General features: G+C 31.4%; 4 protein-coding genes across 5 annotated transcripts in view; 1 reads left to right on the forward strand and 3 right to left on the reverse strand.

Moving 5' to 3' along the window:
- Positions 1-17,814, forward strand: part of LOC134707862 (ecdysone receptor-like) — a 121,652-nt gene that overhangs the window by 54,183 nt on the left and 49,655 nt on the right. The window contains exon 1 of one of the 2 annotated variants that reach the window (XM_063567967.1): positions 11,210-11,228. The exons of the other annotated variant lie outside the window; for it this stretch is intronic. The gene's annotated coding sequence lies outside the window, so the exon portion shown is untranslated. Of the gene's footprint in view, positions 1-11,209; positions 11,229-17,814 lie in introns of those variants that run through there. 2 annotated transcript variants of the gene reach the window in all.
- On the reverse strand, positions 4,931-5,383 carry LOC134705956 (uncharacterized). Its single transcript, XM_063564669.1, has one exon. It carries the CDS (start codon positions 5,381-5,383, stop codon positions 4,931-4,933), a length of 453 nt encoding a protein of 150 aa, XP_063420739.1.
- LOC134705957 (uncharacterized) lies at positions 5,432-6,556 on the reverse strand. Its single transcript, XM_063564670.1, has one exon. The coding sequence runs from the start codon at positions 6,554-6,556 to the stop codon at positions 5,432-5,434; it is 1,125 nt and encodes a 374-aa protein (XP_063420740.1).
- Positions 6,743-8,143, reverse strand: LOC134705958 (uncharacterized). The gene has a single exon (XM_063564671.1). It carries the CDS (start codon positions 8,141-8,143, stop codon positions 6,743-6,745), a length of 1,401 nt encoding a protein of 466 aa, XP_063420741.1.

Raw genomic sequence — 17,814 nt, forward strand, 5'->3', positions numbered from 1 at the left:
AAATTGATTTTGTGGAATTGGCTTACATTATTTTAGGGGATGGGAATTTATAAGATTGGTTTTCATTACAGAAATTTTGATTTTTTTAAATAGACAGGGACCGATTTTTTTCTTCTTTTATATATGCTTGACTTGTTTATTTAATATGATGACCATTATATGACCTATCGTTGTAATCACAGACATCTGTTAAGCAGATTGATTATTATAGTGACCACTGCTTACACTGTCCATAATCAATATTTCTCATTATTCTGGGAATAATACCAAATTATTGCAGTTTGTGATGGACAAATATTTTCTTAATTACTTGAATTTGTATGATTGATAAGATCAAGTTATATATGAGGGCCTGAATGGGGAGGGGGATACATTATTTCTTTATTTTATAAGTATTTAGACCATTTTTTTCTATTCTTTATGTTTAAGACCATATTTTCTGAATTACAGTAATTGAATTTGTATGATTGATTAGATGACGCTCCAATTTAAAGTTTTAAGTCAGGTCTGGATTTGGGGGTGGGGGATTTATTTCTTTATCCTTCAAGTTTTTAGAACAAATTTCTCTATTCTTTTTTGATGTCACCCTTCTTGCCCCTTATTTTCTTTTCTGTAAACCCCATTTAGACCTTCATATGGAACATGTTGAAATCTTTTCCTTTTACATGAAAATAATTATATTTAAGAATAGTAATTTGTTATTCTAAAATGTAACATATGAATGCAAATAAGACAGTAACTAATGGGTGTATGACATGTCGAGCAATTATTATAGGAATTAGCTGATTTTTTACTAGAGTTTATTGATGAATGACCTGGGCAGATGCAATACATGTTAAACAAGAGTGCACACGCTAAAATTTCTCGCCTTCTCTACTAATCATTGATATTATGTTGATAGTCCTAAGTATAAAACTTTATTAAAAACTGTCACATAAACTTAACATTAACCAAGATAACTAAACAAAGACCAATGAACCATGAAAATGAGGTCAAGGTCAGATGAACCATGCCAGGCAGACATGTACAGCTAACAATGCTTCCATAGAACAAATATAGTTGACCTATTACTTATATTTTAAGAAAAATAGACCAAAACACAAAAACTTAACTCTGAGCAATGAACCGTGAAAATGAGGTCGAGGTCAAAAACTAAACTTTGACCACTCAACCATGAAATTATGGTCAAAGTCAGATGACATCTGCCCGCTAGACATGTACACCTTACAGTCCTTCCATACACCGAATATACTAGCCCTATTGCATATAGTGTCTGAGATATGGACTTGACCTTGTTCACTGATCCATGAAATGAGGTCGAGGTCAAGTGAAAACTGTCTGACGTGCATAAGGACCTTGCAAGGTACGCACATACCAAATATAATTATCCTATTACTCATAAAAAGAGAGAATTCAACATTGTAAAAATCTTAACTTTTTTTTCAAGTGGTCACTGAACCATGAAAATGAGGTCAAGGACATTTGAAATGTGACTGACGGAAACTTCGTAAGATGAGGCATCTATAAACAAAGTATGAAGCATCCAGGTCTTCCATCTTCTAATATATAAAGGCAAACGCTTTTAAAAAGTAAGCTAACGCCGCCGCTGGATCACTATCCCTATGTCGAGCCTTCTGCAACAAAAGTTGCAGGCTCGTCAAAAATGGCGATAATAATCATTGAAACCATACTTAAACTAGTAACTTACAATAAACCACGCCTCTGCAAAGCAGGGGTATAACTACTTGTTACTATGTTATTGTGATGTCCGTCTTTCAGTCCATCATACGTTTGGGTTCCAGATGATTATTCAAGTATTTTTAGTACAAATAAACTACTTAACGAAACTACTGAAATTTCAACACCCTGTCATGGACCATAAAAATAAAGGGGCATTATTGTGAAGAATTAGACAAAACAATTAGAATAAAGTATTTGTGTTGGTTTCAACCATTTATAAAAGCATACTATAGAAGTTTGGTTCACGCAGCCACCAAGCATTAAAAAATTAGTAAGTGAGAGATTTAATTTTAATTACTTTGAAAGGTAAATGCAAGTAATTGGCTAAAGTTTTGAAATTTATAATTGATTCGCTACGTTCACTCGACAAAAAGCTTCATATTATGTCTCGCAGCTGATATTTTACGATATCAACATGTAGATAATCTGATAATCGATTTATCGGGCTGTATTTGCGTGTTTCAGAAGCGTTTTCTTTGTTTCACCAGCACACAAAAGATGACTTGATAAGTTCGGGTCAAAGTTATTAACGTCGGTTAAAACATTATGACGTCGCTGATATGTCTGGGTCAAAGTTATTAAGGCCGGGTCAACGTATTTGACGTCACAAAGACATGATACGGAATAATATTAAGAGCTGAACAGAGTGATATAGACAGTGGGACGACCGATAATCTATAATATTTATTCTGTTAGGAACATCTACTGTAATATTTATTCCTGTTGAAATAATATTCCAGAATAGTTTTTCCATTTGGAACTTATATTATGAAGGAACTTCTATTCTGTGACAGTACAAGTTATTCCTCTTAAAAAAATGATTTAATTTTACACATCTTTTGAATGATATTGCTGAATTTCATAAGATTATTTTCTCAAAAAATTAGATCAGACAATCATCTTCAAAGATGTCCACCATTGCTAAATGATTGGTCTAAAAGTATACCAACTGGGCACGTTCTATCTATTTGTGTCCTTGAACTTTGTACTTGCTCCTGCTGACCTCTGTAATACATGAGCAAAAGAAAATCGAATTCTGCATGAAATATTGAATTTGTCAAATATCTTTTATATGTCAACAGTTTTGTAAAATTTAGGAATTTATTAATATTTTTTCTAGACCATTAACCAGTGTTTTATTCTCCAGACAATTTAACAATATTTATTGAAGCTTGTACCTATTTGACACTTATGGAATATTAGTTGAATATTAGTATGTCAGGAAATATCGGTGAAAATGCAGTAACATGGGATTTTTTATGGTTTCTAGAAAATGATTTATTGTAATCTATAATATGGGCTCAGACAGTCATTGTTTATTAAGATCTAGGTCAATTCTTTCTGTAAGAATGCATCTACAAAATGCTTTTCTTATAGCTATTGTTTTAGATGTGGTGTTGCCTTGACTTATATAAGGTGTTTTTTTAATTATTGTATTTTGTGAAGATGGTTGGTTTTTTTTCAATTAAAAAAGATAGTCTTTTTCAATATAAATATTTGTTTTATTGAATCATCTGCCAGGAAAGTTGAAGAATGCTGCACATGCTGACTTCTGCTCTTTGGTTGGGTTGTTGTCTCTTTGACACATTTCCCATATCCATTTTCAATTTTAATCTGGTGTGAATGTGACAACTAGTGTCATATTTTTTAATAAAGCTTCCTATATTTCAGAAGGAAGAAGACCTAGATGCCTTATCATTATGTAATGAAGTTTTTATATGGTATAAATCTTTGTCCTTGACCTCAGTTTCAATGTATGTTTAAGAAATAATTGATGCAAGCTATACTTTATTGTAGTTTTAACATGGGTAGGCATTATACTCCTGACGATTTTTGCCCAAGCGATAGTGAATTATATATTAGTGACAAACATGTGCATCATTTAAGAGTTTGGAAGTGTTTTAAGTTGATGAAATATATTAAATGCATGCCAATTTGATAAAATTCAATATTCTGCAGTAGTCAATATAAGTATGTGCATTCAATTATTATTGGATTTAGAGCATGGGTTTATTCACAAAGCGAAGGAAGCACATAATTTAAGAATAAATATTATTGGATGTTTTCTGATATTTTTTTACACTGTGTTTTCCAAATTGAAGCTTACTTAATTTAATGTGCATGGTGGGATCCACTTTAATACAGATAATTTCAGAAAGATGACTAAATGTATCGTAGACAGAGACATTTAGAGAACCACCAAATGGAATGAAACCAGACATGGCAGGAATGCTCTTACAATATCTAAAGTTTTACTCATGAAAATTTTAGAAAACTCATTCACAATACTAAGCACAACATGCAGGCAGAATACAAATTAGGGCAGTGCATCATTTAGCTTTATAGATTTTTTGCCTCTTTATAAATTGAAAAATGCAAAGATTGAGCAGGAGCATTTTCTGTGCTCAGACATATTCTTCTTATATATATCGGGTGTTTTTAAGCTCAGGATTTCTGAATTCGGGAATCATTTTTTTTTCAAATTTCGGGATGTTTGGTTGTATTTTTTTTTTAGATTCGAGACTTTGTGATTTTTTGTTTTAATCTTTTCTTTATATTATTATGTCATTATTCTCTTTTCTCTTATCTTTTTGACCATTGTTCTCTATTCTGTAATATGTTGCCACTGATTCTGTATTACTTTACCCATCCAGACCCTCATAATTACTGGACCAATAACTTCTAGTATTGCATAAAAGTCTCAGCTTAATTTATGAGAATTTCCCAACAATATTACATCAAACATAAAGCTATAAAAATGTGATAACTTATAACGATATTGTCCAGTCAGAAACTTGGGGCTAGACATAACTGTTATAAAATATGACTATAATAGTAATGGTTAATCAACAGAAAGTAGCCTACAGCTGTATGAACTTAACCAGGATGTCCTCTGTCAATAGTTCAGATGTGGAAAGCTATGTTTTGTAGGTGCCTGTCCCAAGTTAGAATCAAGCAACTCATTTCACCAAAAATTGTATTAGAAAAATCATGAATATTTCGATTTATTTTAATTGTTAGATATTTTTTTTAATAAGAGCTCCCGTCATTCAATGGTTGCCCTTTTTAGCTGTAAATCATATTTGTTTTTCATGAAATGTTTTGTCCATAAATCAGGCTGTTATTTTTCTTGTTTGAACTGTTTACCTTTGTCATTTCAGAGCCTTTTATAGATTGCTATTTATGCTGTCTATATCTTGCTATATTGTTGAACCTCATACTGTGACATATAGTTTCTATCTTCTATGTCATTTGGTGTATAAGTCTTGCTATATTGTTGAACCTCATACTGTGACATATATTTTCTATCTTCTATGTCATTTGGTGTATAAGTCTTGCTATATTGTTGAACCTCATACTGTGACATATAGTTTCTATCTTCTATGTCATTTGGTGTATAAGTCTTGCTATATTGTTGAACCTCATACTGTGACATATAGTTTCTATCTTCTATGTCATTTGGTGTATAAGTCTTGCTATATTGTTGAACCTCATACTGTGACATATAGTTTCTATCTTCTATGTCATTTGGTGTATAGGTCTTGCTATATTGTTGAACCTCATACTGTGACATATAGTTGCTATCTTCTATGTCATTTGGTGTATAGGTCTTGCTATATTGTTGAACCTCATACTGTGACATATAGTTGCTATCTTCTATGTCATTTGGTGTATAGGTCTTGCTATATTGTTAAACCTCATACTGTGACATATAGTTGCTATCTTCTATGTCATTTGGTGTATAGGTCTTGCTATATTGTTGAACCTCATACTGTGACATATAGTTGCTATCTTCTATGTCATTTGGTGTATAGGTCTTGCTATATTGTTGAACCTCATACTGTGACATATAGTTGCTATCTTCTATGTCATTTGGTGTATAGGTCTTGCTATATTGTTGAACCTCATACTGTGACATATAGTTTCTATCTTCTATATCATTTGGTGTATAAGTCTTGCTATATTGTTGAACCTCATACTGTGACATATAGTTTCTATCTTCTATATCATTTGGTGTATAAGTCTTGCTATATTGTTGAACCTCATACTGTGACATATAGTTGCTATCTTCTATGTCATTTGGTGTATAGGTCTTGCTATATTGTTGAACCTCATACTGTGACATATAGTTTCTATCTTCTATATCATTTGGTGTATAAGTCTTGCTATATTGTTGAACCTCATACTGTGACATATAGTTGCTATCTTCTATGTCATTTGGTGTATAGGTCTTGCTATATTGTTGAACCTCATACTGTGACATATAGTTTCTATCTTCTATATCATTTGGTGTATAAGTCTTGCTATATTGTTGAACCTCATACTGTGACATATAGTTGCTATCTTCTATGTCATTTGGTGTATAGGTCTTGCTATATTGTTGAACCTCATACTGTGACATATAGTTGCTATCTTCTATGTCATTTGGTGTATAGGTCTTGCTATATTGTTGAACGTCATACTGTGACATATAGTTGCTATCTTCTATGTCATTTGGTGTATAGGTCTTGCTATATTGTTGAACCTCATACTGTGACATATAGTTTCTATCTTCTATATCATTTGGTGTATAAGTCTTGCTATATTGTTGAACCTCATACTGTGACATATAGTTGCTATCTTCTATGTCATTTGGTGTATAGGTCTTGCTATATTGTTGAACCTCATACTGTGACATATAGTTGCTATCTTCTATGTCATTTGGTGTATAGGTCTTGCTATATTGTTGAACCTCATACTGTGACATATAGTTGCTATCTTCTATGTCATTTGGTGTATAGGTCTTGCTATATTGTTGAACGTCATACTGTGACATATAGTTGCTATCTTCTATGTCATTTGGTGTATAGGTCTTGCTATATTGTTAAACCTCATACTGTGACATATAGTTGCTATCTTCTATGTCATTTGGTGTATAGGTCTTGCTATATTGTTGAACCTCATACTGTGACATATAGTTGCTATCTTCTATGTCATTTGGTGTATAGGTCTTGCTATATTGTTAAACCTCATACTGTGACATATAGTTGCTATCTTCTATGTCATTTGGTGTATAGGTCTTGCTATATTGTTGAACCTCATACTGTGACATATAGTTGCTATCTTCTATGTCATTTGGTGTATAGGTCTTGCTATATTGTTGAACCTCATACTGTGACATATAGTTGCTATCTTCTATATCATTTGGTGTATAGGTCTTGCTATATTGTTGAACCTCATACTGTGACATATAGTTGCTATCTTCTATATCATTTGGTGTATAGGTCTTGCTATATTGTTGAACCTCATACTGTGACATATAGTTTCTATCTTCTATGTCATTTGGTGTATAGGTCTTGCTATATTGTTGAACCTCATACTGTGACATATAGTTTCTATCGTCTATGTCATTTGGTGTATAAGTCTTGCTATATTGTTGAACCTCATACTGTGACATATAGTTTCTATCTTCTATGTCATTTGGTGTATAAGTCTTGCTATATTGTTGAACCTCATACTGTGACATATAGTTTCTATTGTCTATGTCATTTGGTGTATAGGTCTTGCTATATTGTTGAACCTCATACTGTGACATATAGTTTCTATCGTCTATGTCATTTGGTGTATAAGTCTTGCTATATTGTTGAACCTCATACTGTGACATATAGTTTCTATCTTCTATATCATTTGGTGTATAGGTCTTGCTATATTGTTGAACCTCATACTGTGACATATAGTTTCTATCTTCTATGTCATTTGGTGTATAGGTCTTGCTATATTGTTGAACCTCATACTGTGACATATAGTTTCTATCTTCTATATCATTTGGTGTATATGTCTTGCTATATTGTTGAACCTCATACTGTGACATATAGTTTCTATCGTCTATGTCATTTGGTGTATAAGTCTTGCTATATTGTTGAACCTCATACTGTGACATATAGTTTCTATCTTCTATGTCATTTGGTGTATAGGTCTTGCTATATTGTTGAACCTCATACTGTGACATATAGTTTCTATCTTCTATATCATTTGGTGTATATGTCTTGCTATATTGTTGAACCTCATACTGTGACATATAGTTTCTATCGTCTATGTCATTTGGTGTATAGGTCTTGCTATATTGTTGAACCTCATACTGTGACATATAGTTTCTATCGTCTATGTCATTTGGTGTATAAGTCTTGCTATATTGTTGAACCTCATACTGTGACATATAGTTTCTATCTTCTATATCATTTGGTGTATATGTCTTGCTATATTGTTGAACCTCATACTGTGACATATAGTTTCTATCTTCTATGTCATTTGGTGTATAGGTCTTGCTATATTGTTGAACCTCATACTGTGACATATAGTTTCTATCTTCTATATCATTTGGTGTATATGTCTTGCTATATTGTTGAACCTCATACTGTGACATATAGTTTCTATCGTCTATGTCATTTGGTGTATAAGTCTTGCTATATTGTTAAACCTCATACTGTGACATATAGTTTCTATCTTCTATGTCATTTGGTGTATAGGTCTTGCTATATTGTTAAACCTCATACTGTGACATATAGTTTCTATCTTCTATGTCATTTGGTGTCTGGGTCTTGCTATATTGTTGAACCTCATACTGTGACATATAGTTTCTATCTTCTATGTCATTTGGTGTATAGGTCTTGCTATATTGTTGAACCTCATACTGTGACATATAGTTTCTATCTTCTATGTCATTTGGTGTATAGGTCTTGCTATATTGTTAAACCTCATACTGTGACATATAGTTTCTATCTTCTATGTCATTTGGTGTATAGGTCTTGCTATATTGTTAAACCTCATACTGTGACATATAGTTTCTATCTTCTATGTCATTTGGTGTCTGGGTCTTGCTATATTGTTGAACCTCATACTGTGACATATAGTTTCTATCTTCTATGTCATTTGGTGTATAGGTCTTGCTATATTGTTGAACCTCATACTGTGACATATAGTTTCTATCTTCTATGTCATTTGGTGTATAAGTCTTGCTATATTGTTGAACCTCATACTGTGACATATAGTTTCTATCGTCTATGTCATTTGGTGTATAAGTCTTGCTATATTGTTGAACCTCATACTGTGACATATAGTTTCTATCTTCTATGTCATTTGGTGTATAAGTCTTGCTATATTGTTGAACCTCATACTGTGACATATAGTTGCTATCTTCTAATTTGTCATTTGGTTTCAGGTGGAGAGTTGTATCATTGGTAATCATACCACATCTTCTTATATTTATATCACAGAAAAAAATTCCCTAACTTTCTATTTAACTGCTAACTGCACATCACCTGTTATTCCGTAAGCAATTGCATCACTTAATAAAACTTTTCATTCATGATAACATGTGGTCCCACAATAAAGTGCACAGGTGAATGAAATAAAGAAAAATATAAAATTCGTGTTTTCATGATCATAGCTAAAAAATGTAATTATAAGTATTATTGAATGCTTCTTTTTGTAACTTCATAGGGTTGTAAAAGCGTTGACCGTGCGCACATTTTTAGAATGAAGCGCTTCAATGTACAAGGGTGGTTCCAGAATTTCATAAAGGGGGAAGGAGGTGCACTGACTACTTAAGAGGGGGCCTGCTGCAGTCGTGCTTCAGTTATTTCCTATATTTGTATAATCAACCAAATGTTTTCAACAAAAGAGGGGGAGAGAGAGGCAATCTGGGCCCCCCTCTCTAAATCCCTATCTAATTTAAATGAAATTTTATTGAAAATTTTGTTATTTGATGACTTAGATTAGAAAAGCTATTACCGGAGTACTAGTGAAAATTAAATTTTCAAGTTGAAAAATAATATTTTATCCAATCAATATGAAAATCAAAACTTTTGCTAATACTAGTAGTTGTTCTAGTAACCAATCAGTTTGAAGGCCATTTTAATCATATTATAAAAGTCAATATGTAAAAGAAATATTAAAACACATCTTGATAAAATTTAAATAATTTAATTTATTTACCAAAAGATAATATTAATTGCTTCCTGGTTTGCAGGCATAATTTTATATCCACTGATTTTTATTTTTATGCCCCACCTACGATAGTAGAGGGGCATTGTATGTTTTCTGGTCTGTGCGTCTGTCTGTTCGTTTGTCCGTCTATCCCACTCCAGGTTAAAGTTTTTGAAAAAAACAAAAGAAAAGATAGTGTGAAGTTCAGGTTAAAGTTTTTGGTCAAGGTAGTTTTTGATGAAGTTGATGTGCAATCAACTTGAAACTCAGTATACATGTTTCCTATGATGTGGTCTTTCTAATTTTAATGCCAAATTAGAGTTTTCCCCCATTTCATGGTCCACTTAACATAGAAAATGATAGTGGGAGTGGGGCATCCCTGTACTATAGACACATTCTTGTTTTCGATTGCTAAGATTTGGTAAAATATCATCTGACCTTTTTGGCCATTATTTTGTTGTTTGTGCCTATATGCTAAGTAATGTCAAACATTAGCGTGTATGTAATTTATTGAGAAAATTCTATTACTGGTATGTGCCTCTGGTAATGAAATCAATTAAAAAAATATTTACTGATATAATGTATAAAACGATAATTCATCTTTTGAAGATGAAAAAGTAAATAAAATGTATATCTGAATTTACAATGTAACAAAAAAATTAACCGATTGCATAGAAAGAAGCATAGATAATTTGCCTTAAACTTGCACAATTTTATGTCCTCTTACAAATGTGAAAAATTGAAAGCTAAAATGAAAGCCTTGTTACTATTTTTGATACACCCCCATGCTCTTTTCAATAAACTTTTTTCACTCTTAACACATATTGTTTCCATCAGACCATAAAGTTTTTTTAGCTTTCTGACACAGTCTGTATCTATGTAACATTTTATATTAAATTCAATCTCTAAGGTTATATATGAATATCATATTTATTACATTGGTATAATTATAGCAGAGCTGGTAATCTGCACTTTTTATCAAGATTTTATCATTGACCTTCACCTCTTTGTACTATGTTTAGTTAGTAAGCTACACATTGATGACCATACAATAAAGATGACCTGAATATGACCCCATGGTATAGAAATTGACCAGGCTTATACTATATCATGACCTACTGGCCTTTATGTGTAAACTCCTCTACACACCTTTAGTTCTTGACCAATTTGTTTACACACAGGTAGACTGGTCAATATAATAGTTAATTCAGTGATAGTGGTCACTCAACTTAGGGATGAATAACCCTCAGACCAATGGACCTCTGGACATTGAAGGACACTAACTCTGGACCATTTTTTTTTAATTAAGAATTTTTAATGGTCAACTTCTTAAGACAAGGAGTTAATGGGATTACAAATTAATGAGAGTGACTAAGATTTGCTTCAACGAATATTAAAAGTCAGAGGTCTACAGTACTAATTCAAGGGATTAAAGTGCTAATTATAACACAAAAGTACATTTGTGGATAATTGAATTGGAAATTTATTATTTTAATATATATATATACTTAAAATGAAAGAAGGTAAGATTTTTATGTCTATGTCATATATCTCTACCCTTGGGTTGTTTTTCTGTCTAAAACATTTTTTGACAGGACTATAACCTTATTTGATATTTTTAGGCTACAATAATAATATTGTTATAACCTATATTTTTAAACTCTGATCCTTTGTATACTTTAAACTAACTTAATTTTGCGACTTACATAATTCCTTACATAAGTCCTTATTGTGTAAAACTGGGATTTTGCCTTTTAAAAAGTACATTGAGAAAATGAATAGATTCCAAAAATAAATAGCAGTGAATTTAGTTAGAAAACAAAAAATAGCTTAGATTAGTTGTTTTACAGTAAACAGGAGAATTCTGAATGGATTTATTTAAAAAAAAATATTTTATGGGTAGAATTATTAATCAATGATTTAATTTTGGATGTATTTGCTGACATTATTTTGTTATCAGCCCATAGACATAATTTAGTCATGTGATGGTGACGTCATCAACATTTTTTCATTGATTTCTATGGTTTAAATTGGAATTTAGAATTAAATAATAAGAAATGACTTACATTTTTTCTGTCTATTCGAAATAACATAAAAAATGTGGTGCACACTGTTAAATAACCCGCTACGCACGTTATTCAGTGTGCACCAAATTTTTTATGTTATTGCTTCATAGACAGAAAAAAATATAACAGTCATTCCTTAAATGTTTTTTTTTTATACACAGTAATTTCTTCAATGTTTGACAGACAGAGGCATATATTGTTTAAAATAACCAACACTCCAAGAAACATAAACTTTTAAAACATTTAAAGTTTGTCTAGACAAGTTTTAAAAATGTGTTTCTCTAATAAATTCTTACCCGATTTATGCTTTTCCTGACCTCTTGTTTATTGGATCAATGTGTGCTTCATTTGATCTCAGTTCTTTAGTGGTCAAAATTTGGTCAAAATTGAATTATGACATCAAATTTTCATGCTTTCCTTCCCAATAAATGGTGACCATGCTTAATAGTGTCTCATAGAAAGAACATATCTTGCTGAAGTTCATAAGAAAAAAAGAAGGATAAAAATGTCTGTATTATGTCGAAAAGTCATTTGAGAATTAAGTTCCGCCCCCCCAATCCCATGCAATACAATATGTATTTGCTCTTGACCATGTTGACAGTTAACTCTTGAGCAAATTGAAATTTAAAATTAATTTCATTTTATGTTCATCTGGCTGAGGTTGGAAATTTTCCTTTCTGTAAGTGAATCTTTTTCAAGGTTATTAAAAATTTTAAATTCTTGGTTTCAACCAGCAAACCTGCCAACTGTCACTATTTGCGTGGGAAGTTTCTTCCATGGAGGCTTCCAAATTTATATTTTGAAAGTGCAATTTTGTCCACAATTTTAAACAAAACAATTAATTTTACATTTTGACATTAGGCTTATTAAAGTATGAAGAAGCCAAAAAACATAAAAATGTACTTGAAGTCCCCCTGGAAGTTTTTTTATGACTATGACAGCCATCTTGCATGCAAAACCTCCATGGGCATTTTGAAAAGTTGCCAGGTATGAACCATCATACAGATAAGTCACTGGATGTTAAATAACAATCAATCAATCATACTACTTATTATCAGAATATTTCTTCATTTAAGAAAGACAGGTCTGACATGCAGGTATGCTTGTCACATGAACATACATATGTGCATCATCTAGTTAGATTTTTATTTTTTTTTCATACATATGTCATATAAATTTTTGCTAACTTCTCTCTTTTTTTTCCCCCTGAATCTTTATATTCTGGTCAGCTAATCATTGAAGTGATTTAGATTTTAACCTCTGTTTGATGTGTGTCTTGCAGTCAAATTTTCAGGCAAATTTTCTGGCATCCTGATTTTTCATGTGAAATATTAAAACAAATGGTGATATTATGGCAGGAGCTTAGTTGAGTCTTATGTTTGTTTGTATTTTAATGTTTGCCAAGATTACTATCTTGTACCGCCCCAGCATTTTCAACTTTTGACTCTGCATTTTCTTGCCAATCAGTTGTCTGTTTCATAAACATATTAGATACAAAATTAGATAAAAATTGATTGAATTGTTTCTGAGGCCATTAGTCTGAGGTCATCAGTGTTATATAATACTCTTAATGGCAATGACCTATCAACCAGTTCATAATTATTGATTATAGTGTCATAAAATTAGGTATGGAAATAAAAATTGAGGCAACAACTCCACCAAAGAGCATATCTTATAATAAATTACCAATAAAAATTATTACTCATTATATAAAATATCCTAAAACTAAACCATTGTAAACTCTGTCTACTTACAACTATTTTTGAAGTTGCTATAAACAAAAATGTCCATAGTTCTACTAACAAAAAAAAATCACATAATTTATAACAGTTATCATGGATTATCACTAAAGTCTCGGCCCAATGATTTACAGAAAAGGACCAAAAAGAACCGAAAAGAGCATACATATAATTATTATTTAAAGTTAAAACAATGTATATATATATATATTATACACCATTTTCCCCCTCGTAATAAAGGAATGAATAATTCAAATTTAGACTGTACATTTATATGGATATGTAGATCCTTACAAAAAAGTTAGATTTCCCTGTATCAGATTAAAGCATTCAAAGTTAATATTTTTGAAAAAAAAATCTTAAGTGTCATTTCAGTTGTCTTGTTTTAAAGGATATTTTGTTTTATTTTGTTTTTGTCCAATTGTCCGAATGTCCGTTTTATATATATATTCACTGATGAATGGAACACATTCCAAAAAAATTTATGAAGAACTGTTGTAATGTTCGAAATGAATAAGCAAGATTGAACAAAATAATGACACTTAGCTTATAAATATAATTCACGTAGAACAATTGTTTGACAGTAATGAATTAATATATTTTGTTTTCTTGTCTGTTCTATGCTTTCTATTCCATAAGATGGGCATCCGACCTAACCTATAATTTTTCACATGTACAGTAAGTTATTATATGTAGTCCTGTCGCAGTATAAGGTTTCAAAACCTAATAATAAACTTTTGTGAAAAATATCTTTTTATTTATAATTGACTTATATAATTTTACAATTTGCTAATTTTCTTCAATTACAATAAACTTCGATCTCCTTTTCGGTTCTTTTCTGTAAATCATCGCTCATTTCTGTAATTCGTCGAACCCCTAATGTCTATATATATTTAGCTCCTTAAAGGGGACACTTGTTGCATAGCCTTAAGAAACTAAGTTACATGCTTTAAAATGAGGTGTCTTCAGACATTTTAGAACACTTGCTGTTTATGAATGTCTGTACGTGACAATTGCTGTGTTTCACCTTAAGGATCTATTTCTGATGTCGTAATTTGAAAACACCATAAAACCAGCCTCCCAAGTCTTTTTTTTTACTTAAAAGAGTAATTGCCTTTAAAAAATAACCATTTAGAATTTTACTCCAGAATATTTATTGACATCTTTTTTATGAACTTATAGCTTGGATATTATTAGTTGCAAAAAGATTAAAAAACAAAAAGTAAGATTAAATTTCACAAAATAACTGAATTTTCACACTTAAGTCTAAGCATTGGTCGGTAGAAATTATTCACTGTCTAAAAACACAAGCAGGTATAGTTTGAATTGCTTTTATTTACACAACTCCTAGGGTTTTTAGATATATTTTACCCTTTTAGAAAATACCAAATCTTTGATTATTAATAGTCTCCTAAATATTTTTTTTTTTTTTTTAAACTATTACAATACTTAAAGCTTGAAATTTAAACACTTTCATAATTGTTGGCAATTTTGATATACAGATTTAGCCGCTGGCAACCAGTGACTATCAAACATGTTCTAAACAAGCTGGCCATTGGCCTTGATAGATATAGAAATCAGTCGAGCATGACTGGCCAGTAATAGCTGGTCAACAACTTTAAATGCTTATAAACTATCACGGAAGTAAGTAACGCCAAAATGTGTAAGTTCAATATATCTCGTAGAAAAGTTGTTTTTAATAATAAGTATATTTTTGCAGGTGTTTTATTCTTTATTTCCCTTTGTTTAATTAAATTATGATGTATTTGCTTCATAAAAATGACATAGTTAGTTGACCCGTCTTCTGGTGAATCATGGTATATTTTGTACTTTAAATTTTATTAGTTGTTCATTGGCTATTTGAAAAACATGGAGGAGGCATGATTAATTACGCTTTTTAATTTTTTTAAATGTTGGGTGTTACCTAGAAATAAATCATAATTTGTTAATCCAATAATAAATCCTTGAAATAATTTGCACAGCTAAAAAAATAACCTTTTTGTTCCATAATGATGTACAGTTTTTAATTACAAGGCTAAATTAATTCCAGGCTCTACCTTCCCAAGTTACCTGTTGATTATTACCATATACTGGTGCTTTAGTACTAGGAAATATATCCTGTCAATCATACATTGTTCTAGTGAGAATACTTGTATGGACATGATACTAGAAATCACATGCATGAATTATAGTACATAGATATAAGAAGATATGGTATTAGTGCCAATGAGACAACTCTCCATCCGAGTCACAATTTGTAGAAGATATGGTATTATTGCCAATGAGACAACTCTCCATCCGAGTCACAATTTGTAGAAGATATGGTATTAGTGCCAATGAGACAACTCTCCATCCGAGTCACAATTTGTAGAAGATATGGTATTACATGTAGTGCCAATGAGACAACTCTCCATCCGAGTCACAATTTGTAGAAGTAAACCATGTATCTTTGTCAGAACTTAATTGGAATAACAGTAAATGTATGTGTGTCCCATGAGAGACATTTGTACCTTAATTTGAATAACTGTACATGTATTTTTTGTCCCATGAGATACCTCGATTGGAATAACTGTACATACATCTTTTTCCAATGTGAGACATGAATTGGAATAACAGTACATGTACGTATCTTTGTCCAATGAGAGACCTTAATTGAAATATCTGTTACGCATCTTTGTCCCATAACAGAGATTAATTGGAATAAATGTACATGTATATTTGTCCCATGAGAGACCTTAATTGGAACAACAGTACATTCATCTTTGTCCCATATAGGATACATTTATTGAAATAACTCCTACATAATCTCTGTCCCATGAGAGACCTTAATTGGAATAACAGTACATGCATCATTGTCCCATGGAATACATTTATTGAAATAACATACATAATCTCTGAACCACTGGAGAGACATTAATTGGAATAAATGTACATGTATATTTGTCCCATGAGAGACATCAATTGGAATAACAGTACATGTATATTTGTCCCATGAGAGACATTAACTGAAATTACCGTACTTCTATATTTGTCCCATAAGCATGATAAGAAACATTAATTGGAATAACAGTACATGTATCTTTGTCCCATGGGATACATTGAAATAAATCATACATGCTCTGTCCCATGAGAGACCTTAGTTGGAATAAATGTACATGTATATTTTTTCAATGAAAGACCTTGATTTGAATAACAGTACATGCAATTCTGGTCCCATGGGATACATTTATTGGAATAAGCATATTGCAGTTCATCTACACCAATAACACACATGGTATAAAGACAATATACTCTGTTTATTAGTGCAAAACACATTTACATGAAATGGTTATATGGAAAGAACAAATACAAACAATAAAACAGGCAATTTTGCACCTAAATAACAGTTTTGATATAAACAGTATATTTTTTGCAAATTGTTTTCCCGTTACTTGTTCATTAGTTTATCAATAAAGTTTTCCATAAAGTTTGGGTGTTATTATGAAAATAATTATGAAATGACAAAAAATGAGTCAGAATAAAAATGAAAAAAATGTTATTTCTTTGAAATAGAGAAAAACAATGTTTCCACTGTTGTCTCATTGATGCAGTTTTTATTTCCATTCTCAATTTTATTCTAAAAATGTACATGCATTTTCGACATGTTAGAGGTAAATGATAGGGCACATGTTGACTGGATCTTGTCCTATCAGTTTGCCATTTTATTTTTTTTATCTTACACGTTTGAATTGTTGACCTTTGGCTGTAAGTTCATCGCAAAGGAGGTGACCGACATTAAAAAATATGTACAAGGACTACTGTGTTTGTTTAATTAGGGGTAAAGTGATCACATGTCAAAAGAATATCTTAAGTATTGTGTAGAGGGTATAGTCTTCCAACTGATACTGCCAGCTTGTATTTAAACAACTGGTAGACCATGTGCCCTTGAAATGTGATTGATTAATACAGACTAAATATAGATCATTGAGATATTTTGTGGTGAAGTGTTTATATAATTCAATGCATATTAATGAGGGGGCTGCCAAGGGATTTAAAATAAAGAGAGATGCAAGAAAAAACTTGCTGTTTTTTGGGAAAAAGGATTTTGAAAAAATTCTTGAAATGGTGGTGCATCATTGATTCTTTTAATGAACATGTTAGATTTGCAGCTTCTTTGAGCTTGAAAGTCCCTTAACAACTATTCCAATAATGCAATTTGTGCTCCATTTATATTTCTCCTCTTGACCCCAGGAGGTCCAATATTTTTCTAAGCCCCCACTAATGCATATAAAGCATGAAGTGTTACCCTTGTACATACATATGTA

This window comes from Mytilus trossulus, chromosome 2, assembly GCF_036588685.1.
Source record: "Mytilus trossulus isolate FHL-02 chromosome 2, PNRI_Mtr1.1.1.hap1, whole genome shotgun sequence".
NCBI lineage: Eukaryota > Metazoa > Mollusca > Bivalvia > Mytilida > Mytilidae > Mytilus > Mytilus trossulus.